At 42.3% G+C, this 27016-nt stretch overlaps 1 protein-coding gene across 1 annotated transcript in view; it reads right to left on the bottom strand.

Moving 5' to 3' along the window:
• FOCAD (focadhesin) overlaps nt 1-27016 on the bottom strand; it is a 273674-nt gene that overhangs the window by 22931 nt on the left and 223727 nt on the right. The window contains exons 29-36 of the mRNA XM_006098123.3: nt 20478-20625; nt 18344-18463; nt 16888-17010; nt 16353-16430; nt 15114-15185; nt 13748-13850; nt 11336-11416; nt 9343-9476 (exon numbers count right to left, since the gene is read on the bottom strand). Coding sequence (XP_006098185.1) covers nt 9343-9476; nt 11336-11416; nt 13748-13850; nt 15114-15185; nt 16353-16430; nt 16888-17010; nt 18344-18463; nt 20478-20625 — 859 coding nt within the window. The remainder of the gene's footprint in view (nt 1-9342; nt 9477-11335; nt 11417-13747; nt 13851-15113; nt 15186-16352; nt 16431-16887; nt 17011-18343; nt 18464-20477; nt 20626-27016) is intronic.

The following is a 27016-nucleotide window of genomic DNA, read 5'->3' as shown; positions in this document are numbered from 1 at the left end:
TATGTGGTGAAGGCCTAGGAAGGGAGTGAGAATGGGGTGAAGGGGGTCAGTGGGGGAAAAAGGGAACATCTATAATACTTTCAACAATCAAGATAAATTAAAAAATGAAACTCAACACACCTGCTACTTTCCTATTCTGTGTTACCAACAATGGAAGCTTTATTTCTAGTTCATCTTGAGATGTCATACTAGGAGAGCAGGAAATATTTTTTTTATTAATTTTTATTTTTTTATTTTGCTAAAAGCATTACAAAGGGTATTACATATGTGTCCCCCCCCCCCCCTTGACAATCCCAGAGCAGGAAATATTATCCGGAGCTAACCATTGCTATTACAAGGAGAAGAATTTCTGACAAAAAGTAAATACATCCATGAACACATTCATTCATTCAACCAGTAACTGAGTATCTGTTAGGCACCAGGCACTGTTCCATACATGAAGACGGAGTTGAATAAGACAGAATAGGTCACTCTGCTCATGGAGCTGATATGCCAGTGAGAAGACACACAGCCATGGGAAAATCAGGTGTAGCAAAAACAAAACAGCAGGGACAGGAATTCACATACCTCTATACTGGTCACACACATGTGGCAATTGTCCCTAGACAACACTGGCTGCAAATTGGAGTCTTTGATTTCACAAAAAAAGTAAACAAAAATTCAGCTGTTTTTTGGAGTCCTTTTGGCTCATGATTCATAAAAATGGCCCGATGAACTGGCAGACAGGGATGGGGGTGGGGGGTGGGGGAGAGGGGGGCGCAGGGAGACGGGAGTAAATATCTACATAGAATTACTTTTTTTCTCTCCTTTTAAGGACTTGCATAGAATTCTATTTAGGTATCATTAATTTGTAAGCAGATTTCTATTAATTTTCTTTCTTAGATCAAGTGTTTTCAAAATCACATAAAATTTTACTCCAGGTCCTTCTACAGACTTCATTATACAATTTTTGCAGTTTCCAGAGGACCTAGGGAATCGGGGAAGACACTGAACCTGCCTCCTATACCAGGAACCCGTGTGAAATATGACCATTTTCCAGATGTTTTATTGCTGAGACAATGAGCTCTCTCTTGACAGGACAAGAGAACTTTGGCCAATAACTGCCTTCTACTGTACACTTCCCATGTTGTTCTATGTTCTTTAGCATTGATCTGATATATAACCAAGTGTCGGAAAGCAGGAGAACTTGTAAAATGGAGCACAGGGTTGAAAACCAAAAAAATACTATAACACAATAAATCTTCCACCGCTAAAGGGCAGAGAATCAGTACCTAATGGCATAACTAGATTCACCCAAAACGTCCCACCATCCTTGCAGGGAACTAAGTCTGGCCCTACCTGGAATGAAAGAAATTATAGTAACTGCTAGGAATGAAGAAAATACCCGACAGCCCCATGCATGTGGGGGGATGTAAGGGCAGAGAGCGGGTCCCCAGGCCTGGGGAGAATGAAGTCACGTGGCTTCCTCCCCAGAGATCTTTAGCACTGCACACGAGAATCCAAATCTCAGCCCTGGGAATGGCTGGCTCCCTTATTACAGTGTTTGCCTTTCAAGCAAGTGCCTCAGATAAAAGGAAATACTGAAGTGCTTTATAGACAACGGATTTGGGACTGAGGAGACCTAACAGTGCTTGTTAAAAGGATCCAGATGTTTTAAAATCCAGATACAAAGTTGCTTTAACTCTCTCATCCAGTTGAAGGCTTCAAAGAACCCTGATACAAATGGCATATCGGAACATAATGCATTACAACGGGACCCATTACCACACATACCCTGGCTACACGGATTTCAGAGCTCGGTGCCACAGCGCACGTGTGTAAGCCCTACACAGTGCACGTGTGTAAGCCCTTCGGTGAAAGTCTGGCAACTCGCAGGCTAACAGCCGGTGATACACACATTCCCATCACCAGCGCATGGCTGAGTAGTGTGGAGATGTCTTTACTTTCTCCATCTTCAGAGTTGTTTAGCAGCGACTTAGCTTAGAATGATCTATTCCAGTGATGGCGAACCTATGACACGTGTGTCAGAGGTGACACGTGAACTCATTTTTTTGGTTGATTTTTCTTTGTTAAATGGCATTTAAATATATAAAATAAATATCAAAAATATAAGTCTTTGTTTTACTATGGTTGCAAATATCAAAAAATTTCTATATGTGACACGGCACCAGAGTTAAGTTAGGGTTTTTCAAAATGCTGACACGTCGAGCTCAAAAGGTTCGCCATCACTGATCTATTCCCATGTACGTGCTTAAAGCTGTAGATCAACAAAAATTGGAAAACGATTACTTGCCAAGTACTCCTCTCTAAGCATTTAGGATGAAACACAGATGCTCTTCCTGCCCTTGATGAAATGACAATTTGAGGCGAAAGGCAGACTTTAAACAAAAACCCCATAAAGAATTAAGCAAACCATTACGCATATACAAAGTAGTATGAAAAGCACACAGAAAGACACCACGTGAGAAAGCTAAAGTAATCTGGGACCACCAGGGACTCCTCTCTCTTCCCTCACCGAGGAAAGGATGTTTAAATCAAGATGAAAACGGTGAGCAGAAATTTTCCAAAGTCCTCAGAAAACAAGGTTGGGCAGTTACCGCAGGCGCCTCTGTGGGCTAGGAGGCGCTCAGCGCCCTGCCAGAAACGCCTCCATCGTTAGGACAGTCACTGGAAACAGCATGATTCTCACATGTCAGTCAGATACCAAGAGCTGGTAGGATGTTCTGTCTTAAGGCCGAGCACCTCAGCCACATTCGGCGTCATCAGAAACAAACACCCCTGGGCCCCTCAGCACCGGGAGGAGTGCCAAGCAGGTGGCTGCCCAGCGGAGACCAGGGCCTGAGAGCAAGGCAGCTATGCCCAGTGGAGGCAGGGGGGTGATTTCATTTAGGGGGGCTCAGAAAGTGAGCCAATTTACTGAGGATAATGGGCACCAGATTTCTTATTGTCAGAGAGGAAGCTAACAAATATGAAAAGAGGGAAAGGCAGAGGGAACCTGTGGTGTTGAACTGTGATGGGAGACATTACTGTAAATCTGTGGTTTTCAATATACATATAACTAGATATAGAAACAAATACTGACACGAGAGAGAGGGAGGGAAGAAGGGGGGAGGGGGAGGGAGGGACAGAGAAGGAATTTCCTGACTCTGCCCACTGAAAGGGCCTGACAGCAGTGATGGGATGATGTGTGGCCACATCTTTGCTTCTAAATATCAGTCTGCAATAGGAAGAAGCTGCACTATCTGGCTATTGCAGGGCTGAGGACACTACAACATGAGCCTTAAACATCTTGTCCTCAAAGAAAGAAAGTATCTCAAAGAATGACGGGGTCGTGCCAAAAGGACACGAGAGCCAACTTAGAGAGGCCCTTACTGATCTAAATCTGGAACAATGTGAGGATCCAAACAATTGATAAATAATTAAATAAAATAGGAATTTAGAGACCACCAACTTACACCATACACAAAAATAAACTCAAAATGAATAAAGGACTTAAACATAAGACGGGGAGCCATAAAAATATTAGAGGAATCCACAGGCAGCAAAATCTCAGACATATGCCGAAGAAGTATCTTCACCGATACAGCTCCTAGGGCAATGGAAACTAAAGAGAAAATAAACAAATGGGACTACATCAAAATAAAAAGCTTCTGCACAGCAAAAGAAACCATCAACAAAACAACAAGAAAGCCCACTGCATGGGAGAACATATTTGCCAATGTTATCACCAACAACGGTTTAATCTCCAACATTTACAGGGAACTCATACAATTTAACAAAAGAAAGATAAACAACCCAATCAAAAAAATGGGCAATGGATCTAAATAGATACTTTTCGAAAGAGGACACAGGAAGGCCAAGAGACATATGAAAATATGCTCAAAGTCACTAATCATCCGAGAGGTGCAAATCAAAATGACAGTGAGGTACCATCTCACACCTGTCAGAATGGCTATCATCAACACATCAACAAATGACAAGTGCTGGTGAGGATGCGGAGAAAAAGGAACCCTCATGCATTGTTGGTGGGAATGCAGACTGGTGCAGCCACTGTGGAGAACAGTATGGAGTTTCCTCAAAAAACTAAAAATGGAACTCCCATTTGACCCAGTGATCCCACTTCTAGGAATATATCCCAAGAAACTAGAAACACCAATCAGAAAGGATATATGCACCCCTATGTTCATAGCAGCACAATTCACCACAGCTAAGATTTGGAAACAGCCTAAGTGCCCATCAGCAGATGAATGGATTAAAAACCTGTGGTATATCTACACAATGGAATACTATGCTGAGATAAAAAAGAAGGAATTCTTACCATTTGTAATAGAATGGATGGAATTCGAGAGCATTATGCTAAGTGAAATAAACCAGTCAGAGAAAGATAAATATCACATGATCTCACTCATTTCTGGAATATAATGAACAACATAAACTGATGAACAAAAACAGATCCAGAGATAGAGAAGCATGGATCAGACCCTTAAACCTCAGACGGAAGGCAGGGGAGGGCGGGGCTAAGGGGGAGCGATCAACCAAAGGAGTTGTATGCATGCATGTAAGCCTACCCAATGGACACAGACACCAGGGGGGTGAGGGCATGAGTGGGGGGGGGGCAATGGGGCGATAAGGACACATATGTAATACCTTAATCAATAAAGAAAAAGAAGGAATTTAGTAGTTTATACTAAGAAAGAAAGAAGGAAGGAAGGAAACAAAGAGGGAGAAAGGAACGAATAGCATTCCCTTACAGCATAATGCCTACTAAAAGTAAAAGGGATAACAGAATTTTAAGAATCACCTTTTGGCAAATACTATAGAACTAATTAATTCAGGCAAGAAAACATTAATAATATTAAAACTAATGGGTGAAAGAAGGATAACTAATGGGATATTCATAAAGTCTCAAATTATCTCCACACAAAATACTGATTGATAAGGGAAAAGGGAAATGTTACAGTGGAGAAACCTGGAAGATATCACCTACGTGATCAAAGTTAACATCCCCAGAGGGAGACAGACACCATGTGCCACCCGACTGGATGCGGGGAGAAGAGCAGAGCTTCAGGCCCCTGGTTTTCCTGCCAAAGATGATGGACCCGACTCTCTCGTGAGGAACAACAGGCAAACCCAAACAGAAGAATGTTCTAGGAAATATCTCACTTCTAATTTTAAAACATGTCAAAGGCATGAAAGACAAAGAAGGCTTGAGGGACTACTCCAGGCTAAAGGAGACAAGAGATGATAAATAAGCACAGTGTGACATTCAGGATTAAATTCTTTTTATGCTAAGGACACCATTCTGACTGTCAGTGAAACCTGAATATTGGGTGAAAAAAATATAGGAGTTACCTGGCTATTTTCACTGTTTTGTAAGTTTGAAATTATTTCACAAGTAAAAGAAAAAGGTACACTAAAAAACTCTCTAAAATTTAAATAAAAAAATAAACAACCTCTCAAGTAAGTACATGCAACAGTGCTTATTCCTTCTGGCAATGAAATGCAAATTAAAGTCTTAAGGTATCATTTAATACCTGACTGGTTTTTACTGTAGTCACTTGTTTATATGTTGGTTTGCTCTGTAGTATGATAACTCGAAAGGGTTTATTATTTACTTTGTTTTCTAAGCACTGTTACATAAAGCAATTTATAAACTTGTAATCCTTACAATGACTCTATAAACAAGACTCCATTATTTTCTCCATTTCCAGGAGCAACTGAGGCTTTAGAGCAGTGGTTCTCAACCTGTGGGTCGAGACCCCTTTGGGGGTCAAACAACCCTTTCACAGGGGTCGCCTAAGACCATCGGAAAACACATATATAATTACATATTGTTTTTGTGATTAATCACTATGCTTTAATTATGTTCAATTTGTAACAATGAAAATACATCCTGCATATCAGATATTTACGTTACGATTCATAACAGTAGCAAAATTAGTTATGAAGTAGCAACGAAAATAATTTTATGGTTGGGGGTCGCCACAACATGAGGAACTGTATTAAAGGGTCTCGGCATTAGGAAGGTTGAGAACCACTGCTTTAGAGACTTAAGCCGCTTGCCTGGAGTTACATAGCCAACAAGCGGTAGAAGTGGGTATGAACCCTGCAGTTTGACTGCCATGCTTTTAACCGCTACGATTCCCTGCTTTGCATCTTCAGACAGGGCTGAGGTACTGAAACCTGGTACAACCCTTTTGAAGAGCAATGTATGAGGCCATGTCATCCCTATAGTCAACAAGTCCTCAGACTCTTGCCTACTAATAAATTGCTGAGAATTTCTCCTAAGGAAGGCTACATGCAGAAGAGAGAAAACTACATGTATAAAGATGTTCCCCTTGGCTTGGCCCTGGCTGGGTAGCTCAGTTGGTTGGAGCATCATCCCGATGCACCAAGCTTGCGGGTTCGATCCCTGGACAGGGCACATGCAAGAATCAATCAGTGAATGCATAAATATGTGGAACAACAAATAGATGTTTTTCTCTATCACTCTAAAATAAATTAGAAAATATTAAAGATGTTCGCCTTGACTTGGGGTGGTAAACACACAATGCAGTGTACAGGTGATGTGTTGTAGAATTGTGCACCTGAAACCTGTATAATTTTGTTAACCAGTCTTACCCCAATCCCATATAATCCTGTATAATAAAGAGCTAATATGCTAATTAGACGGGACAGCGGAATGACCTTCCAGAACGACCAGTGGGCTGGCCACGGGACTGCGAGGCAGCCGGGCCGTGAGTGCTGAGGCAGCCGGGGCTGTGAGGGCCTACTCTTGCATGAATTTCGTGCATCGGGCCTCTAGTAAATTCAATAAAAAGGAAAAAACCCCAAACAAACAAAAAAGAAAGTCCTGAATTATTTTTGAATAAAATAAAAAAAGAAGTTCTGTATAATAGAAAAATTTTAATGACTTATAGGGAAACTGTTCATTTTGATTAACTTGATGGAATAGTCTACAGTCATTTAAAAATGGATAATTATGGAGACATATGGAAAATAGGTAAATGTTTATAATGTAATATTAAGGTAAAAATATAAAGTATATGTATACTTGAAAACATGTAAAAATTGTGTGTACATAAAAACAACAAATTAAAAAGTAAAGCTCAAAAGCGATAGTCACTGTTCAAGGGACATGGAATAATTGGTGACTTTCTTGATTTTATATATACTTATGGTGTTTACAACAAAATTAGAAATTAAATATTCCCAAAACATACCCATGAACAAATATCTAGAAAGTAATGCAAGGATTCTTTTTCTGCTTCCCTCCAAGCCTCCCTTTGGAGGAGATCAGTGGTGATTATGTCCATGTTTGTGGGAAGTTGTTAAATTTGTCAAAAGCAGACAAAATACTATAAATTTTATGATTCAATATAACACACCACCATCTAGAAAAGAGGTTCTTAACCTGTGGGTTGCGACCCCTTTGGCGGTCAAACGACCCTTTCACAGGGGTTGCCTAAGACCATCCTGCATATCAGATATTTACATTACGATTCATAATAGTAGCAACATTACAGTTATGAAGTAGCAACAAAAATAATTTTATGGTTGGGTCACAACATGAGGAACTGTATTTAAAGGGCCAGAAAGTTGAGAACCACTGATCTAGAAGGACATACACTGAAATGTCTACTGTGGCCTCCTCTAGGAGGTGAGATTGTAGGGGATAATTTTTTCTTCTTTATACCATTTTTAAACTTAGTGCTATACACATGTATCCATTTCTAATTCTCTTTTAAAAAGAATTGTATAGGTCAATTATTACTAAATTAAAATACTTTAAAATAACAGTCTTGGCAACTGACTAATTTCATCAGAAAAATAGCACAGCTTTTTCATATCGTTTATTCTACACTCAGAGTTCACTAATTTTGCTCCTTTGGCTAGACTTGTCAACAATTATAGCTCATGTTAATAGTTCAAAAATGATTGAGAATATAGCTATCTATAGTTTATACATAAGCCCAATACTTATATATACAGATATCACTGATCAATGAATTCATATCAAGGAAGAAATGCCATTCACAATGACTTTATTATAAGGATTTAAATATACTTTCCTCAAATAATACTTCTTACTGTGAACTTCAAAGTCAAATAGAAAAATATAAGCTTAAAAAATTAGTCACATTCCCCAGCAACAGAATGATAAGAAAAATAATCTTAAATCGTTAGGTACAAATACATAATGTTAGCACCAGAAATAATTACTTTTATTAAGAACATTTAATACATTTAAAATGTTTTATAAAAAAAGTAAATGAAATCTTGAAATCTGAAAATGCAATGAGGTTGAAAAAAACTACAAAATATCAGAAGTAGGAAAAAAGAATAAATGAATTGAAAAGAAGCAAAATAGAGTCAAAATTTAAAGTTCCTTAAGGGGAAAAAATAATTCCATGATAGGAAGACTTAAAAATTAAAAACAAATTTTAAGCCTAGCATAGTCAAGGAAAGTCCATAGGAATAAATAAGGACAAAGAACAAGGAATAATACATTTGCTAGAAGAAGGCCAGAGCTATTAGGGAAGAAAAGAGAATGCTACCGGATATAGCCAAAAAAGTTATATTGAAAATTATTAACTGAAGTCTTTAATAACTAGAAAGGATTTAATCTATTTGTTATGGTTTTAAAATGTAGGCCTACTATGAACAGATAGGATTCTATGAACATCTTGTAGTGAGAAGAGCCCTAAGCATCAGAAAGCAGATGAATAGATTCGCCCTCTCAAATTTGATGGCCTAAAATTGAGATCATGATGCCCAATCTCCTGGCATGTGTGGCACAGGGTTAACTTATCCCATTGGTCTTCCTCATGTGAGCTAGCAAATGGCACACAGAGGCAAAGGAGCCACGCTCTCCCTACAGTTGGCCGTCTTCTGCCTGTACCAAGCATGATTTTTATCCACGAGAGCCATTTCTTCCTCAAAAGAGCTCACCAAAGTTGTCATCCTTCCCATCAGCAGCTCCACTGGGCTCTGGGGGATGACATCCAGACATTGCAACTCAAAAGCTGCTTCAGAAGGGAGTTATTAAAATTCAAATGAGCTGGGCATATTGAAGAAGAAACAGTCGTTTGCATGCACACCTCCACACTGGGCCACCCCTTCAGTCCCCGAGAGCAGGGCCTGGTTTTGTTTTTGTAAATGGGCTTCGGAGACTGAGGTCAGCCTCCCACGGCCCCCACTCCTCGGGGTCATCATTAGTAATGTGTGAGGCTGAATAGATTTTCCTCTGAATCTAGTCAGCAAACCTGACAGGAAGGCAGCCCTCTCCCACAACCTGAAAAGCGCCAACAATCTGACTGGTAACAGGGCCTTTTTTCATACTTCATTTATCTGTTTCAAAACAGCGTTCAGGAAGGCCGCAATGACGTCGCCGAGGGCAGCCCCCTGGCTTCTCAGGTTTGGAGCGAACGCTCCCTGTTGTGCCACGACTGCATCATCATAAACATTACGTTCAACTAAGAAGGTCCCACAGGCTTCGGAGAAAATTCATTTCTGCCAAGAACTATGGCTCTGGGAAGCCAAATGACATTTTATTCACTGGGAAAGAGTCTATCTTTCATTTGACCTTAAGGATTTTTTTTTTCTCTCATGGAAATTATCTCACATTATCACCATTTAAAAATTTTATAAGCTATCAGGGAGCGACCAAACAAAAAATTGAGCAAAAATATATATCTCTGGAATTATCCTAGCCATGGAAATTTTAGATGCTCTGTTTGTAAAAATATAATTTTTTACTTCTGAAGACATCTTTCTTAGCATATGTACTTCATATAGACTTGATGGATGGTGCTTTAAACAATGAACTTCGCATTATGAGTAATATATGACATGTTTAGATAGAACTGTATCATGTACAACAATGACATAACCATGTATCAGTTTCCACTGAGGACCCGTGAAAGCAAATCACGCTAACTCAGGACCCTAGGAGAACAGCACAATTTCTACAACTGCAGAAACTAAAGGAATTCATCCTCAAGCTCTGAAGGGAGTTTCTCATCTGGAAGCGCCAGGGGTTTCTGGACCCCGTGGGAAATCAGATGACGTGACCTTTACCATCTCTTTCAATGGTTAAGATTTTATTCTTCCACATCTTCATGAATCAAACTCGCTTCCTTCAGATTTCTTCATGTTCATTTGTTTAAAACCTTTTCCCCCTAAAATCGAGATGGCTCTGTGATACAGGCACCGGCTTCGCCCAGACTGACCTACCCTGCCCAAGGAAGAATGGAACCAGCAAACACCAGTGGAGGGTTACTACATGAATGAAACTAGTTCCTGAGCTGTGACGTGTTCAGTTCGAATCCATTTTCTCCCCACAGCACTGAACAGTATGGGTATCATTAAAGAGTATTTATTTAATAACTTAGATGGCATTAAGGAGTATTTATTTAATAAGTTAGATGGCATTCTTTTGGCTCCAGTTAATACAAAAGGCACTCAATCTCCGTGTTCAGATTGCCCGTGCTCTAATGTGGGTGACAGGAAGAAAGAATCCCAAAGGACAAATGTTTGCAGAGAAAAAGAACATGAGCTAAAAATAAAAGCTAGAGCCAGTGATTCCAACAACACAGGGTGAGCATACAAGGTTCAGGGGAAGACCCACTTCCCACTCAGGTCCTGAAACACAGACGGCACCCAGGCCTGTTTCCTCTCTCTAGGTGACACTCACTTGAAACTGACAGGAAAGTAATGTGTGCTTGTTCCTTTGAAATCACCGGATGGAAGATGAAGAAAGGTCTTCACAGAGCACCCCTCCCTCTCACCCCACCAGGTCAGATATGGTGATTCCGGGAGACTCTGCACCGTGTGTGCTTTCTGTGCCACTTACTGTAGTTGGCATCCCCGTCCTCACTATTGCAAAGGTGCTCTAGAGCAGCGGTTCTCAACCTGTGGGTCGTGACCCCTTTGGGGGTCGAACGACCCTTTCACAGGGGTTGCCTAAGACCATCGGAAAACACATATATAATTACATATTGTTTTTGTGATTAATCACTATGCTTTAATTATGTTCAATTTGTAACAATGAAAATACATCCTGCATATCAGATATTTACATTACGATTCATAACAGCAAAATTACAGTTATGAAGTAGCAACGAAAATAATTTTATGGTTGGGGGTCACCACAACATGAGGAACTGTATTAAAGGGTCGCGGCATTAGGAAGGTTGAGAACCACTGCTCTAGAGGAAGATAATCATCGCCCCTTCAGACTTGTGCTGTTTACTTAGACGGAAGCATGCTCAGGGCACACTCCTTACTTAATATGCAGAAGGAAGGATAAAACTTGAGAAATGTGTTTACTTGCCTTTTTTTCCTCCCGTGACGAAGAAGCCAATGGCTGCTCTAATAAAACTGCTTTCAGGCAAATAGCTATAGTCAGTAGGAACTGTGGAGACAGAAAAATGATCAAATTAACCAATGAACTTGGCGGGGCTAATGAAGGAAAGATAATGCTGCCAAATCAACCCAGAGACAAACCGGCGATGTTTACACCATTAATCTCAGCACAATTCTCTGTGGCTGCACCTAATTCTATTAAAGTGGCCAGCCTTGAAGTCATCACTTAGGCGAGGCCAGCTATCTAAAATGGTAGTAAACCTAGTAGAGTTTGGAAACCACAGAGGATGAATATTTTACTGAAGTGGTTAAAAAAAAAATCCTTGCCACATTGTCTCATCAACGAGCCCCAAGCCTGTGACCTCCTTAGTGTCAGGAAGGTGTCTGCCCGGCTTGCAGGCTGAGACCACCATTCTGGGAGCCACTTCAGGACATCCCGAATCGGATATAGGAGCCATGAGATATAACAATCAGTATCAACAGCAACCCATCTCTTCCTTCATGAGGCAGGGACTAAGGGACCAACATGGACAAATTACCAGGTGCTGCTGACCTGGAACAGCGAAGCAGTGACATTTATGCTCGCTGAGTCCTGGGAGTTTCCAGGATTCTTTTCCTCCCAGAAAATTCCTTCAGAAACAAGTAGCTGTACTTTTCCAGACATACAATCATTTTGTGCCAAAGAACCTGGGTGTAGAATGATTCACTATGACCTGACCTGAGTTTATGTGGGCCAGACCACATAGCCCATAACGTTTAAAATCCCATGTAGACCTGGCTGGGGTGGCTCAGTTGGTTGGGCATCAACCCATGCACCAAGGGATTGCTGGTTCAATTCCCTGTCAAGGCACATGCCCAGGTTGTGGGCTTGATCCCTGGTGGGGATGTGCAGGAGGTGGGGGTTGTGCAGGAGACAGCCAATCCATGTTGTGTTCTCACATCGATGTTTCTCTCCCTTCTTCTCTCTCTAAAAATCAATAAACTATTCTTAACAAAAAAAGCCTATGTAAAAAAGCAAACATGCTCTTGTACCAGGACCCTGTGAGAGCACTGCCCTTCAAAACCAGCATTACCAAGGGTTTCCTCCGATGACTGAGTTTTCTTTCTTTTCTCCATTTTAATATGACAGCTGCCAGCTGTCTAAAGTTCATTATGTTGGGAATGCTGCGGAATAATGTCCTATTTCGGTAGCTCAGGGGTGATTGAAAGTGAGGGAGACAGTAATTACAGGGGCCTGTGTTCACGGTAGTGTGTCCACACACTACCTGTCAGGGGATATGTGGAACTAGGTTTTAATGAGGAATCTTTGGTACCTAAACCCCTCTGGCCTGGGTCCAAGAGAGCCAGTGGGTCAAAATTCTATCAAGAGCGAGGAGCAGATTCAGATCCCAGTACTTTATAGTGATGCCTCCCAGAAAATCTTCAAGTACGAGCATAAATTAAGCATGTGGGAATTGCAAATATTCCTTATTGCTTGTTATCAAAAAGCTGGAAATAGAAAAAGCCTTGTTATACTAAGACCTAGAATTTCAGTTCCAGTCAATGAGATGCACAAGTTTAAATGCACTTATCCCATTATTTTCTCAAAAGCAGGGGCTAGAAGAACTCTAGCCATATGTGAAGAAACTTTTATTTTTTTTAATTTAAAAATATTTTTATTGATTTCAGGGATGAAGAGAGAGAGAGAGAGAGAGAGAGAGAGAGAGAGAGAGAGAGAGAGAGAGAGAGAGAAAATCACTGATTGGCAATGATGAGAGAGAATCACTGATTGGCTGCCTCCTGCATGCCCCCTACTGGGGATGGAGCCTAAACCCGGCCATGTGCCTTGACCGGGAATTGAACTGTGACCTCCTGGTTCATAAGTCAATACTCAACCACTGAGCCATGCTGGCTGTACGAGGAGGAGACTTTTAATGAATATGAGTAGTATACAAACTATGATTATTACATCTGGTAAAAAAAAAAAAAGAACTTTGTTCCAAGCTTCAGAGACCTGGTTCTTTTTTTTCTGGATTTGTCACTGAACCAGCTCTGTACATAAGTTACATAATGTTTCCGAGCCTCAGGTTCTTCATCTGTAAAATACGAGGTTAGACTCAATGTCTGACCTGTTCTCTCAGGGAGGCAGAAAAGAAGAGTGAAAAGAGCATGGGCTTTGGAGGCCGACAGGTCTGAGTTCAAACTGGTGTCCGCCACTAACTGCCTTGTGACCCTGGGTAGGTCAGGCAGCCTTTCCACAGCCCATTTCCTGATGTCAAATTGGGGTGGTAATTCCTATCCCCATCCCTGAGGGTTGTTGTGGAGACTAATGCTCTTAATAGTTCATAGCCCGAGTCAGCACCCTCCTTCCAGCTCCAGTGTCCTATGGCTCTACTCTTACCGGAGGTTCTGCTTTGATTTGAGGACAGAGTAGACAGATGAAGATGTCCTAGAAGCCAGATTGCATTGGACTGAAGACCAATCACCCCGGACACACTGATGACCTATGGATGAAAATGTGACAGTTCAGTGATGGGAAATGATCCAAACTCAACTCAATAAAAGGCCACTCACAGAAAGTCACTGATCTTTTATGAGGTGGTGCCTGTCTGGTAACGAGAAGCTCTATGACAAGGTGTAATATCACCTGTCTAGTCTACTAAGTCTGGGATGATTTAGTCGGTGATCAACAAGTGTTGCTGAATGAATGAATGAGCGAATGAATGAACGAGTGAATCAACTGATGATAGAAGAGTACAGTAGTGCTTGTCTCAGGTATCCCCGAGTCAGATAGGTCTCAAAATATTATCAAAAACTGGAAAAAGAAAATCCAAAAGGTAAAAAGAGGTGATAATTTGTTTAAAATACCTCTAACAATGGAAGGAGATATTATTTTGTTCTCTTCTTTAAATAATTTTCAATTAATGCTTGATCACTCATAATAAGCATTTTTAAAATAGTTTAAATTATAGATTCTTCTCCCAAGTTAAAGCAACTTAAGTTTAAGTATTTTTTTTTAGAATATTCATATTCATACAGGAAAAAGACAGTTTCTTCTCTTCAGAAATTGATGTTTGCTTTTGAAACTTGAATTACTAGAAGTTCTTCAGGTGTTATAACCACCAACATTTTACAAGATGAAAATTACGCTAAGTGACAAGACTAGGACACAAAGGTCTATGTGCAGTAAGAATACCGAGTAGACAAATGAGATGCCTGAAAAGCAATGTGACAGACACTAGGGGCAGTCCTTCAGGCTGGGAGGACCAGCTGTGGTATTTGTTCAGCTTCTTCCATGCTCTCTGTACCTCCAACTTTTATGCAATGATCATTAAAAAATAAAAATACTGAGTTATATATCATTTCTCAGCACATAACTATGCTCATTCTTCAGCCAAGGCTCACGCTGACAGTGACTTACCCACATCCTTGTCTCAGTGACATGGGAACGGGTGCCTCGACTTGCTACTCAGACATCTGCCTGCCCTCTGATCACCGTCCCCTTCTCCTCGCAGGGTCAGGTTTTGATTTTTACGGGAAACTAATGCCAACGTAACTCAAAATGCCAGCTTTCTTTTTTTTCCAGAAGAGTGCATGTATGTCAGCAAATGCAGGGCCACAAACCATTTTCAAATGCCCTGAAACTCACCATCAGTAAACAGATTTCCTCATTTTCCAAGTAAAACAGTTTGTATCATGAAAGAGAAAAAAGACAAAAAGAGGGACATCTGTGTTCCCACTGAAGGGCTTTAACTTCCTCCTCTCACCTGTGTTAAGGCTCTAATGACTTCATTGAGTCTGGCTTGAAACTGAGAGGTCTGGATGGCTTCTGACTTCAGCTGAAAGAAAAAAAATATTCACTCCAACATCCCCGAAAAAGTATGACATTCCCAGTGATGAGCTACCATCTTCTCCACTACGCAGTCATTTATCACCATGTCCTTGTCTTTCAAAGTCGGACTCCACAGGGAGCTCCTGGAGAGCAGGGCCCAGGCTTTATTTATCACTGATTTCCTAGCACCCGTTCAGCGTGGCACGCAGCAGCCACCTACTACTCCTGAACTGTATAAACAAAGGAGGTCCTTAGAATTACTTACAAACTTACACATCTCTGTGTCCACTATGGAAAACATTTTATCATTTTTTAAGAAATATTTTTATTAATTTCAGAGAGGAAGGGAGAGGGAGAGGGATAGAAACATCAATGATGAGAGAATCATTGAGCAGCTGCCTCCTGCATGCCCCACACCAGGGATCGAGCCCACAACCAGGGCATGTGCCCTGACTGGGAACGGAACTGTGACCTTCTGGTCAATGCTCAACCACTGAGCCACGCCGGCAGGGCTGGAAAACATTTTAGAGTGAAAAAAACAAAAAACAAAAACGTACTTAGATACTAACTTAAACATTACACATATACAATGGAGTTTCTTATGAATGATTTCTGTAATTTCTTATGATTCATTAACTTTTCTCAGGCATGGAACTTTGTAGCAAGTACATTAAGTTGACTAGGTTTAATTCCTACAAATCAAATAAAATAAGGGGAAAAAATCTCTATACAAAGAATTCTCAGCAAAGAACAATTTTTTGCCCTGGCCGCTAAGTTAGTTGAGTGGCCTCCCAAGCACCAAGAGGTCACCAGTTCAATTCCCAGTTGGGGCACATGCCCAGGTTTTGAGCTTGATCCCCAGTAGGGGGGTCCAGGGGGGAGCCAATTGATGTTTTTCTCTCTCTCTCCCTTTCCCTCTCTCTCCCTTTCCCTTTCTCTCTCTCTCTCTCTCTCTCTCTCTCTCTCTCTCTCTCTCTCTCTCTCTCCCCCCGCCCCAAATCAATAAAAAACCTTTTTTTTAAAAGAACAATTTTCCATACATTAAAGTCACTGCAAAGCCCAGTGTAACCATTACGGTGAGCATATATTCTTCTGTCCTCAGCATACTGAGATGCTAGGTATTCTGCTCTTGCTGTGGCTAGGTACACATTCAGATTTCTTTCTTTCTTTTTACCTGCATTACATCCCCTTCCGAGCCTACCAAGGCCACCATGCCATGGAGAGCTGCCAAACAAAGCATTGTGGGAGAGCCCTGAAAACAAAGAATATGTCATGAGGGAAACAGTCCTTGGGTTTGAATTCTAGAAAACTTATTATATCATAGAGAAATTAATGGTCAAAATGGTACTAAATGGGTAGGGTCAACATAACCTGTATCACTGAACCAAAAATGGCCTCAGACTTGAATAAAGCTACAGGCTGAAGTTGTTAGATCCTAAGTGGCTTCTTGTTGTTTTTTTTATTTTTTAAAAACCACAATGTTGTTTAAAATGAAAACATTGGCCAAATAACCAGTTTTAAAAAAACTATCATAGTTGACAGGATGTATCATGTATAAGGGTTGAAAAGCACACGTTTCCCTTTCATTTGAAATCACCCATTCTTTTATTGTTAAGCTATATACCTGAGCAGTTATCTACAAATGGTCCAATTAAGTAGCCCTTTTCCTTTATACAAAACTAAAATACCATGCAGGTCGCGACCTCTACCTCTGCTAGGACAATCCTGATCCAGGCAGGGAGCAGCTTGCTGCCCAAGTCTTCGGCTTTTCCATGTCCACACACAGACAAACCATGGACTATGTTGCCTAATGCCAAGGCAAAACCTGAAGTCTGTTACAAACAAACAGAAACAAGGGGTAAGGAAAGGGAAGAATGTTTACATATCGCAGCACAAGCACTTCCTGGGGCTCCCCGCCCGCCCCCCTCACCCTGACAAGTTCTTTAGGCATCTGAAAATCAGGGAGTGGCAGATTTTAAAAATCTAGACTTTGCTTTGCAACAGAAGCTACAGTCTAATTGCAAGGGAGTCAGCTGCAGTGAGTGGTTTATTTGAGGGAAATAACACCGCACTTTTGAGCAACGTGGCTCAAATGATCCACATTTCAGAAGGGGTTCAAGCGAAAATACCCAAGTAGATCGCGCAAGCTGTCAACTCCCAAACAAGAAGAGAAAATGTCTCATAATGAGCACTGCGTATGTAAACTTCTACATTTTGATGTTGCAAACCCCACTGAACATGAGCAGGCAAATAATCATAAAGTAGTAACAATACCAAACAATATACATTTAAAACCAGTGAATCCTGAAATAACCCACTATGGCCAATATTGAGACTTGAGAGAAACCTTTAAAAAAACCAAACCCCCCACTACCACCAGCAATGAGAAGATTCTAAAGCATGTGTAATCAGACAGAGCTTTTTTCCCCTTCAATTTTTAAAGTTGTGGTAAAATACATATAACATAAAATTTACCATCTTAATCATTTTTAACTATGCAATTCAGTGGTATTAAGTGCCCTCACACTATTGTATAATCCATCTCCAGAACTCTTTTTATTTTGCAAAACTGAAACTCTATACCCATTAAACAAGAACTCCTCCTCCCTCCCTCCCCCTGGCGACCACCATTCTATCTTCTATCTCTATGAATGTGATGACTCTAGGTGCCTCATATAAATAGAATCATACAGTATGTGTCTTTTTGTGGTTGCCTATTTCACTTAGCATGATGTCCTCAAGATTCATCCCTGTTGTAGCATAGGATTTCCTTTCTTTTTAAGGCTGAATAATATTTTAGAGGGAACATTTAAGGGTATTTAATTTAATTTACATGCATTTAATTTTTCCTATACCTATTTAGTCTATATTCTTTGCCCTTGTATTTGCTAAGGTTTGACCTCAGCAGAGCCGTATATGTATTCAATTTGAAAAGGCTATGTACTTTCTCCAACCAATTAAAAAAAAAAGTCTACCGGAGGACGTAAGGAATGAGAGAAAAAGGCCCCTGTGATTGTTGGCTGTAGCTGTGAGACAGGAGAATAGTTAAGCTCCTCAGTTCTGGGCATTAAAAACATCCCACTGTCCTCTAATCAGAGTAAGTCAAGATCAGGGCCGAGCAGCAGCCTGAGACCCACAGAGGGAGGAACCAGGGCGCCTTCCCACCTGCTGGTTGCTCTCTACCAACTGGCGGAGCTTGTTCATCGTGTCCTCGGCCTCCGCAGCCTCGATGATGCCGGCACTGAACGCCGCTGTGCACACGCAGCTGAGGGTGTAGGCCAGGACCTGGGAGAAAAGACAGCAGGACAATGTTTCTTCACGAGGGAAAAGAAAAGAACAGGTTTAATTGACACAAATATTCGGTCAAACTTCTCCCCAGTAAGGAATGGATTTAAGTACGCCTCCCACAGATGGGCATTGCTTCGCTGCCTCACTTGTATTTCCTAACAATGTTATGAGGTGGGCGTCATTATTCCTACTCCATAGATAAGGACGTTGAGGCTCAACTACACAGAGCTAGCAAGTGACAGGAGCGAGATTCAAAACCAAAGGCTCCCTCACCAATTCAGGACACAGCATCTATATGTGGTAGAAGCCGGTTTTCATCACAGTGGACGTTACTAATTGCCACAGGTCTGCTCCAAGGCCAAGCAGCGGAGGGATAGAGACGTGGCTACATTAAGATCCCCCAGTAGCAGCAGTGGAGCGGAATGGACCACGACTGAGGGCTTTAGAGTCAGATAAATTGTGTAAAATAGAGATAATACTCCCTACTTCCTAGCACTGTAGGATAACATAACAAGTAAATGAATACATGAACAGATTACAAATAAAAATGCTTGGAGTAGAGACGGAATACTCAGGTGTATATTCCAAATTGATCATTTATTGGCTAAGTAACGCCGGGCAAGTCAAACAACCCATTTGAGCCTCAATTTTTGCAAATCGTAGTTAATCACCCCTCCCTGTTATCTTGCATTTTCATGATGAAACCCTCTCTTACAAAGATACTCAAGCCAAAGTGGAAATGTGTATCTCCCAACACTGGTCTATTCGGCCGGAAAAGAACAAGTGGTTTCTAAGGTAGAAATTGGATAATAAAACATGAGAGGGGAGAAAAAAAACAAAACGTGTGTCCAAGGCCTCACACATCAAAACATCAAGCGGTCAAATGCCTCAATTAGGAAAACCTTGCTTTCATTTGTTAGCCAAAGTCCTCCTTGGCGGCAAAATTTTCTTTTCTCCTTTTGCTTAAAAAAAAAATGTCCTTCTGAATCATGCTCTGCTTTGAAAGTGGCAATGTGGGGCATGTCTTAGAACAGTGGTTCTCAACCTTCTGGCCCTTTAAATAGAGTTCCTCATGTTGTGACCCAACCATAAAATTATTTTCGTTGCTACTTCATAACTGTAATGTTGCTAGTGTTATGGATCGTCATGTAAATATCTGATATGCAGGATGGTCTTAGGCGACCCCTGTGAAAGGGTCGTTCGATCGCCAAAGGGGTCGCGACCCACAGGTTGAGAACCGCTGTCTTAGAACAAAACTTCAGCCCTCTGTGCCGTCAGAAATTCACCTACTCAACCAGCCCCACGCCTGAGAGGAGGGGCCGCGCAGGGACACAGCGGCCTTTATGCTCCTCAATAGCTCGTGCTCCAACGGGAGGGAGAGTCTGGCCAGGCCAAGAGGTCCTCTCCGGCTCCTTCCAGTGAGGAGCACAGGGCCCGGCCTCACCTGCGCAGGACAGACTCCCACACCCGTGGCCGACACTCCCAGGCCGCGTCACATGAACTGCAAGTCTGCATGTCTCTGCACCACAACAGAAAAAGCTCTTCATTTAATGTGGTGAAGGGAATCTCTTCAGTGATTCTCATGCTGGCTGACATTTAAAAAAGCAAACGCCTTTTCGATCTGCAGTTTCTTAAGCTATTTCCTGGCCATTTTTTTTTTTTAAGTGACATGGGCTTGGGCCTAATTCTACCTCTCTCCATTTAACCCCCCTCCAGAAACCGCAGCGCTTCTTAGAAAGTGCCTGCTCGTGCTGCTGACTCGGGAGTCTGTATTCACTCCAGGCGCTTATCTTACTTGCCACATTTAAGTCCAAGTTGATTTAAACAGCTGCACAATTTGAAACCCTTATGATCTATTATAGGTGGCTTGCCACTCGGATTTTCTCCTTATCCCACTTGAGGGTGAGGAAGAATTTAATTCCAGGGTCACCAAAATGTGAGAAGCAGAAAATAAGCAGCAACATGAAGCAAAAGCCGGGGAAGGGAAGGAAACCGGGACCTCGCCTCCTACCTCCTGGAAGGTCCTGCTCTGGCTCCCGCTGTCATCGAGGTACGCGGACAGCTTCCGCAGCGACGCGGCCACGTGGACGCGCGACTCCGTTTGGCTGCTGTGGCTCATGAGGGACAGAACCAGTCCAACTCCCAGGATACAGCCCGTGCTTGGAGGCCAAAAAGACGAGGCGTTAAAAATCACAGAAGTCCGCGCTTCACCTTTCACAGGAGTTTCCAGTGCTCCACAGGCTGGGGTGAGAGGGCTGGATTCGAATTCTGCTGCCTGCTCTGTAAGCCTGTCCCACAAAACACCACAAGTACACACTCTCCCTCCTCAAAAGGCAGCCTTTACAAAACAGTGAGGTACCATCTCACACCTGTCAGAATGGCTATCATCAACGAATCAACAAACGACAAGTGCTGGAGAGGATGCGGAGAAAAAGGAACCCTCGTGCACGTGCACTCCTGGTGGGAATGCAGACTGGTGCAGCCACTATGGAAGACAGTATGGAGTTTCCTCAAAAAGTTAAAAATGGAACTTCCATTTGACCCTGTGATCCCGCTTCTAGGAATATATCCCAAGAAACCAGAAACACCAATCAGAAAAGATATGTGCACCCCTATGTTCATAGCAGCACAATTTACCAGAGCAAAGATCTGGAAACAGCCTAAGTGCCCATCAGTAGATGAATGGATTAAAAAACTGTGGTACATCTACACGATGGAATACTATGCTGCTGTAAAAAAGAAGGAATTCTTACCATTTGCGACAGCATGGGTGGAACTGGAGAGCATTATGCTAAGTGAAATAAGCCAGTCAATGAAAGAAAAATACCACATGATCTCACTCATTTATGGATAATAAAGACCATTATAAACTGATGAACAAAAATAGATACAGAGGCAGAGCAGCATCGAACAGACTGTCAAATTACAGCAGGAAGACCGGGGAGGGTTGGGGTGGGGGTAAGAGATCAACCAAAGGACTTGTATGCATGCATATAATCATAACCAATGGACACAAGACACGGGGGGTAGGGGAGGCCGGAGGAAGGTCAAGGGGGGCGGGGAAAGGAGACATGTACTACTCTTTGTAATATTTTAAGCAATAAAACAAAATTTTTAAAAAAGGGCAACCTTTACCACAAAACAGGTGTTCGTGGCCCATGCTAGTGCTGTGTACCCACTGGAGAAAAACAGACAAGTAAAATCACGAAACAGCTGGACTTAACATTCCATGACGAGGGGAGGAGGAGGCATAAACAGCAGTCAAGCCAGCCCTATCGCTGCACTGAGAAGAGCTATGGTACCCCCATCTCACCCCCACGTTGCGTGCACTGCGATGAACCGCATAAGGAGAGAAAAGATGACATTTAAGGATTTGAGCCGAGGAGGTCTCACTAACAGCAGGACGAATTAGTGCCAGGCCTGGTTCCCAGGTCCTGCTTCGTGTTTCCTAGTCAACTTCAGCAAGTGGAATTTCTTTCTCGGAGGAACTGTATTCGCCTGCGCACAATGACCTTAATCCTCTCCTCCCCTCTGATCTCTCGGAGTACCACCGGGTCAGGGGAGAAAAGGGACAGATGACAGGCTTGTCAAAAGTTACCCCCAGTGACAATTCAATCGGGACCCTGGGCTTTTTGTGCCCGAGTCCTCCTGAAAGAATACACACCCATTTAAAGAAACGAATCCTTTTCCCAGAACGTCTCGCTAGTATAAGAGAATGCAGCTGTGAGGTCATTTCTTACTTTGTAAGAAAAGGTTTTGTCTTTGTGGCTGTTTTTCAAATTGAGGGGAGGCTGAGTTTTCCAGCAACTGCCCTGGCTCGGGTCTGGCTCGCTTCTCCCCAGGGCGGCTGCTGGGGAGGCAGGCTCCAGGGCCCTTCTCCAACCACCCATTTCCGCGCCTGTGTCCTGTGTCATTTGGCTCATACCTGGCGTCTCTCTCCTTGGCTGGCCTCAAGGACCTTCATGTCGTTTCATGAACGTGCTAGTTATTGCCCCCAGCACCTCTGTGCGAGCGGAGCATCCACATGGGAGAGAGACGCCCACAGGCCGGGGATGCTACAGGGTCTGCTCAAGGTCACGCAGGGTGTTTCCAGCAGAGCGTGGCCAGACGGTGCGTTTGTTGTTGTGTTTTTTAATTCCCAGCCTTCTGGTCCATCCGCCAAACCCCAGCCCCTCTTGGTGCCCTGCACGATGCCATGAAGGCAACATGGCTCAAGTGGGTGTTTCTAGGTTCCACTGCCTAACAGCCCGGCGTTAGAAAGTCCTTTGTGAAGAAGCGACTGCAGGGTCACCCATCATGAGCCAGGTGGAGATGCCGGTGTGGCGAACATGCTAACATGAAGTTAACAGCATGAAGCACTTCCAACCCGCCACCTCGGCATGGAGCCCGAGCCGCCTGCTGTCGGGACAGAGCAGGCTTCTGAAGGAGGGGCTGCTCCCATTAGTACGGATTCACGTCTCTCTTCTCAGTTAGAATCTAAGGGCAGTTTTTCTGGCTATCTCTTTTAAAAAAAATATTTTTATTGATTTCAGAAAGGAAAGGAGGAGAGAGAGATAGAAACACCAACGATGAGAATCACTGATCAGCTGCTTCCTGCACGCCCCACACTGTGTATCGAGCCCGCAACCAGCGACTGTGCCCTGACTGGGGATCGAACCGTGACCTTCTGGTTCATAGGTCGACGCTCAGCCACTAGAGCCCCGCCGGCTGGGCCTGGCTATCTTTCTATACGATGCATATACAATTTGGATAGGATTATCCCAAAGATGTAGCTAGACACAATGTGATTAACACTTCGGAAATTCTGACTTTTGTTCCCTCTTTGGCTATGTAATTGCTACTTCTGCTTAAGATTTCAAATGTGACTTCCTCAGGGACACCTTCGCTGGCCCAGCAGGGAACCTCTTTCCTATTCTCCCATCGCACCCTGTACTAATTTACTTCAGACAATTTTAATTATAAATCCTCATCAGAATGAGGATTATTTGGGGGACTGTTTAATTACCATCCACCTCATTCGCCAGCCTGCACGCTCCATGCCATGCGGGTGGGCGCTTTTTCTGTTTTTCCCTCACCACCATGTCTGTGCACCGAGTACACTGCTGGGTGGGGACAGGCATCCAACTCAGACCCACTGAACACTAGGAAGTGAGCAAGTGCAGGGTTTCAAGGGCGTCTGAAGTGGAGAAGAGCTACCAAAAGGAAAAGAACAACAAAAGGAAACCAAGACTTGGTTCCTTTGTTTAGTTGGAGGCAAAATTTATGAGTTGTAAAATTCACGGAGTATACCATCCAAGATTCAAGCAAGAAAATTTGATTTCTATTTCCTGCCAGACCAATTTAAGAAAAAGGGGCATCAGGTTCATGTGGAAAAAGGGTTCATCCCAAAGCTCACTTGAGTACTGGGGTTCATCCTTTTCAATAAATAGGTGGTTACCCAAATCTTGCTTTTGGGGCTATTTTGGGCGAAGAAAAATCCTTCTCCCCTGGACGGAGGCTCCTCCTTTACCATCCCCAGGCACATGGGCACAAAGGCTCAGAAAAGAGAGACCCCGCTTTCAGTTCACATTTACCTAAATGTTATCACAGCATAATTAGTCTTAGGCAAGGTTACCACTCATGAACGATTCTATTCATTGCTCCAGTGGTAATTATTTAACTGTTGTAACACAGGAATACATAACCCACCTATGTATACATGTGCCAATGTAAATATGTTAGAGTGTGGGCACCCACTGACCTGCTAAATTGCTTCCTTCTGCTTCTTCTCATTTTTCCAGCATGCACCAGGAGGTAGTTCTAAACCTTTATTCCTGATGTTTCCTTCTGATTTCCAAATCTTCTATATTTTAATGTGTTTATTTTTTTGTCCTCGGTGAATTAAGATTCACCAAGTGCTTAGTTCAGCATTTCTACACTTGATCTCCCCCTAGCTTCCCTTTGAGAAGTCTGACAGCTCTAAACCAAGAACAACGGGCAGAGGTAGCTTTCACATCTTTCTGTTCATTGAAAACAGAAAGGAGTTAAGTGTTGGTGTCTCAGACAGATGCCCTGGCCGGTGTTGCTCAGTGGTTAGAGTGTTGGCCTGACTGAAGGGTCTTGGATTCAATTCCTGGTCGGGGGCACTTACTCGATGTGTAGCTCTCACAGCAGTGTTTTTCTCTCTCCCTCTCTCCCCCTCCCTCCTTCTCTTCCACTTTCTGGAAGAAAATATCCTCAGGTGAGGATTAACAAATAACAAAACACCCCCAAATCAGACAGATGAAATAAAAACAAGCTATACTCGTATTAGGTATAAAATTGAGGTTTTGGAATTGCCAACATGAGTCTTGTATGAGAATACTAACAGCCCGGCCAGGTGCTTGGCTGGTTGGAGAGTTGTCCCCGACACCAAAAGGTTGTGGTTTGATTTCCGGTCAGGGCTCATACATAGGCTGCAGGTTCAATCCTGGTCATGGCATGTATGGGTGGCAACCAATCAATGTTTCTCTCTCACATTGATATTTATCTCCCTTCCGCTCTCTCTCAAAACCAATGAAAACACATCCTTGGGTGAGGGTTAAAATAAGAAAAGAATACTAACAAATGATAAAGAGAGTTTGAGTTTTAAAATTATAGGCCCTATTATGACATTACTTATTTGAAGGTCTTATCCAAGTATATTAAAATATCACTACCAAAAAGAAATTTTGTGACTTAAAAGCTATGCAATTCTCATATGTGTGTTGCCACATCAACTGAGATACAAGGCTGTGTATTTTCTAAAATTACCCAGAGATGAATCTTCAATTCCTCAGTTTGCCATAGGCTGTCCTGCAGATTAAGTACTGGGCCGTTTAATAATTAGTTCTAATAACAGTTAACATTCGTATAGCACTTTGCCCTTTACAAAGTGCTATACAAATACTGTATTGGTGAAAGCTCAATAGTAATTACCCAACGCTTAGGTGGATAGCATGACCAGGCCTGTGAGGACTGCAATGGCACCATGATTACCACTAGATGGCAGCAAAATGTAAGCGATGGGACCACAAACACAGACCAGCCCAGGTGCTTGGTTCTCCCAGCAGGGACATGTCCATTAAATCCAGGAAGTGTGGTGAATTTGCTCTGGGTGAATTCTATCACTTGAGGTAGCACGCTCCCGGATCCATTAACTACCTCCTGGTAACGCTCCCACCATTTCACTGGAGGGAGGACTGCCCTAGACTTCTGCAATCTCATTAGACAGGGATACTTTATGCCAGGAGCCAGGCATTCAGGCCTGAGACTAGACATTTTTTTTTTTTAATGGCAAGCAAGACCCGCATGTCCGAGAAAAAGAATAAACACTGAACATTAAGGGTCAACCTACTTTCTTTTTTTTCTGATTTTAAAAAATATTTATTTTATTTCCCATCCTCTTCCCCTTCCCCTTTGGCAACCATCAGCTAGCTCTGTACGTCGATGGGTCTGTTTCTGTTTTGTTTATTCATTTGTTTTGTTTTTTAGATTCCACATATAAGTGAAATCATACACATATTTCTCTGTCTGATGTATTTCACTTGGCATAATGCTTCTAGGTCCATCCATGTTGTTGCAAATGGCAAGATTTCATTCTTTTTTGTTGTGAGTAATATTCCAGATTTCTCTCGATTGAAATGTTCTCAATGTTGTACTATCCAAGAGCGGAAAATGACTTTGAAGTCAGACAACCTAGGGTTTCTCTCCAAGCACTGCCACTCACTGTGTGACCTTGAACCAGGCTCCTCTTTGAGACTCACTTTCTTCATCAGTAAACCAAAATGAAACTGACTCCTACTTTGGTGTCAACATTTAGGGTGTAATCAAGGCTGAATTCCATGGGAAAGGGATGTGAAAATGCCTCCAACAATTTGTGGCTACTCAGTAAGTATTAATTAAACCTCAAACCCGAGAGGGAACAACATACTAAGCACTGCCACCCACAAAGCATTAGACATGACAAAATACTAAACTTCATTAACGAGAGGAATGACGGGAGTTTTGAGAGGATAAAGAGAGGGTTCCCTGAAAGGGCCTGAGTTTCTAATTGGGGCCCTGAAGACAAGCCAGATCTTCCTAAATGAACAGGAAATTTCTGAGGACCCTGTTCTACCCGACTCGGCAGGTTCAGCCCCTATCTAGGCCCATCCTTCCGCTCCCAAATGCAGTTGCTCAATCAAATTAAAAAAAATAGTTAAGAAGGTAAGAATCAAGAAAGAAGTAAGAGTAAAGAAATAAGAATCTTATTAAGATAAAAAGTTCATTTTAGAGTTAAATATGCTGAGACATATTTAGTTCTTACACGTGTAAAGACCCATACTGTGGATAATTCCGCTCTCCCCATGGTCCTCCTTACTGTCAAACAACCTTTCTGGAAAGTAATGAATATAATACTTGAAAGTCATTCTCGGTAGTTTCAACTGGCTGAAAGTTTGGAGCATCTTAATCATAAAATTTCCCCCCAGCTATGATGAACACCTTTAGGGAGAAGGCAGAAAGAAGGAGGGAGGGAGGAGGGAGAGAGATAGAGAAAGAGAGAGAAAGAGG

The sequence above is a fragment of the Myotis lucifugus genome, unplaced genomic scaffold (assembly GCF_000147115.1).
Source record: "Myotis lucifugus unplaced genomic scaffold, Myoluc2.0 scaffold_221, whole genome shotgun sequence".
Taxonomy (NCBI): domain Eukaryota; kingdom Metazoa; phylum Chordata; class Mammalia; order Chiroptera; family Vespertilionidae; genus Myotis; species Myotis lucifugus.
The sequence above is the reverse complement of the archived record's forward strand: the minus strand, read 5'-3'. Positions and strand labels throughout refer to the sequence as shown.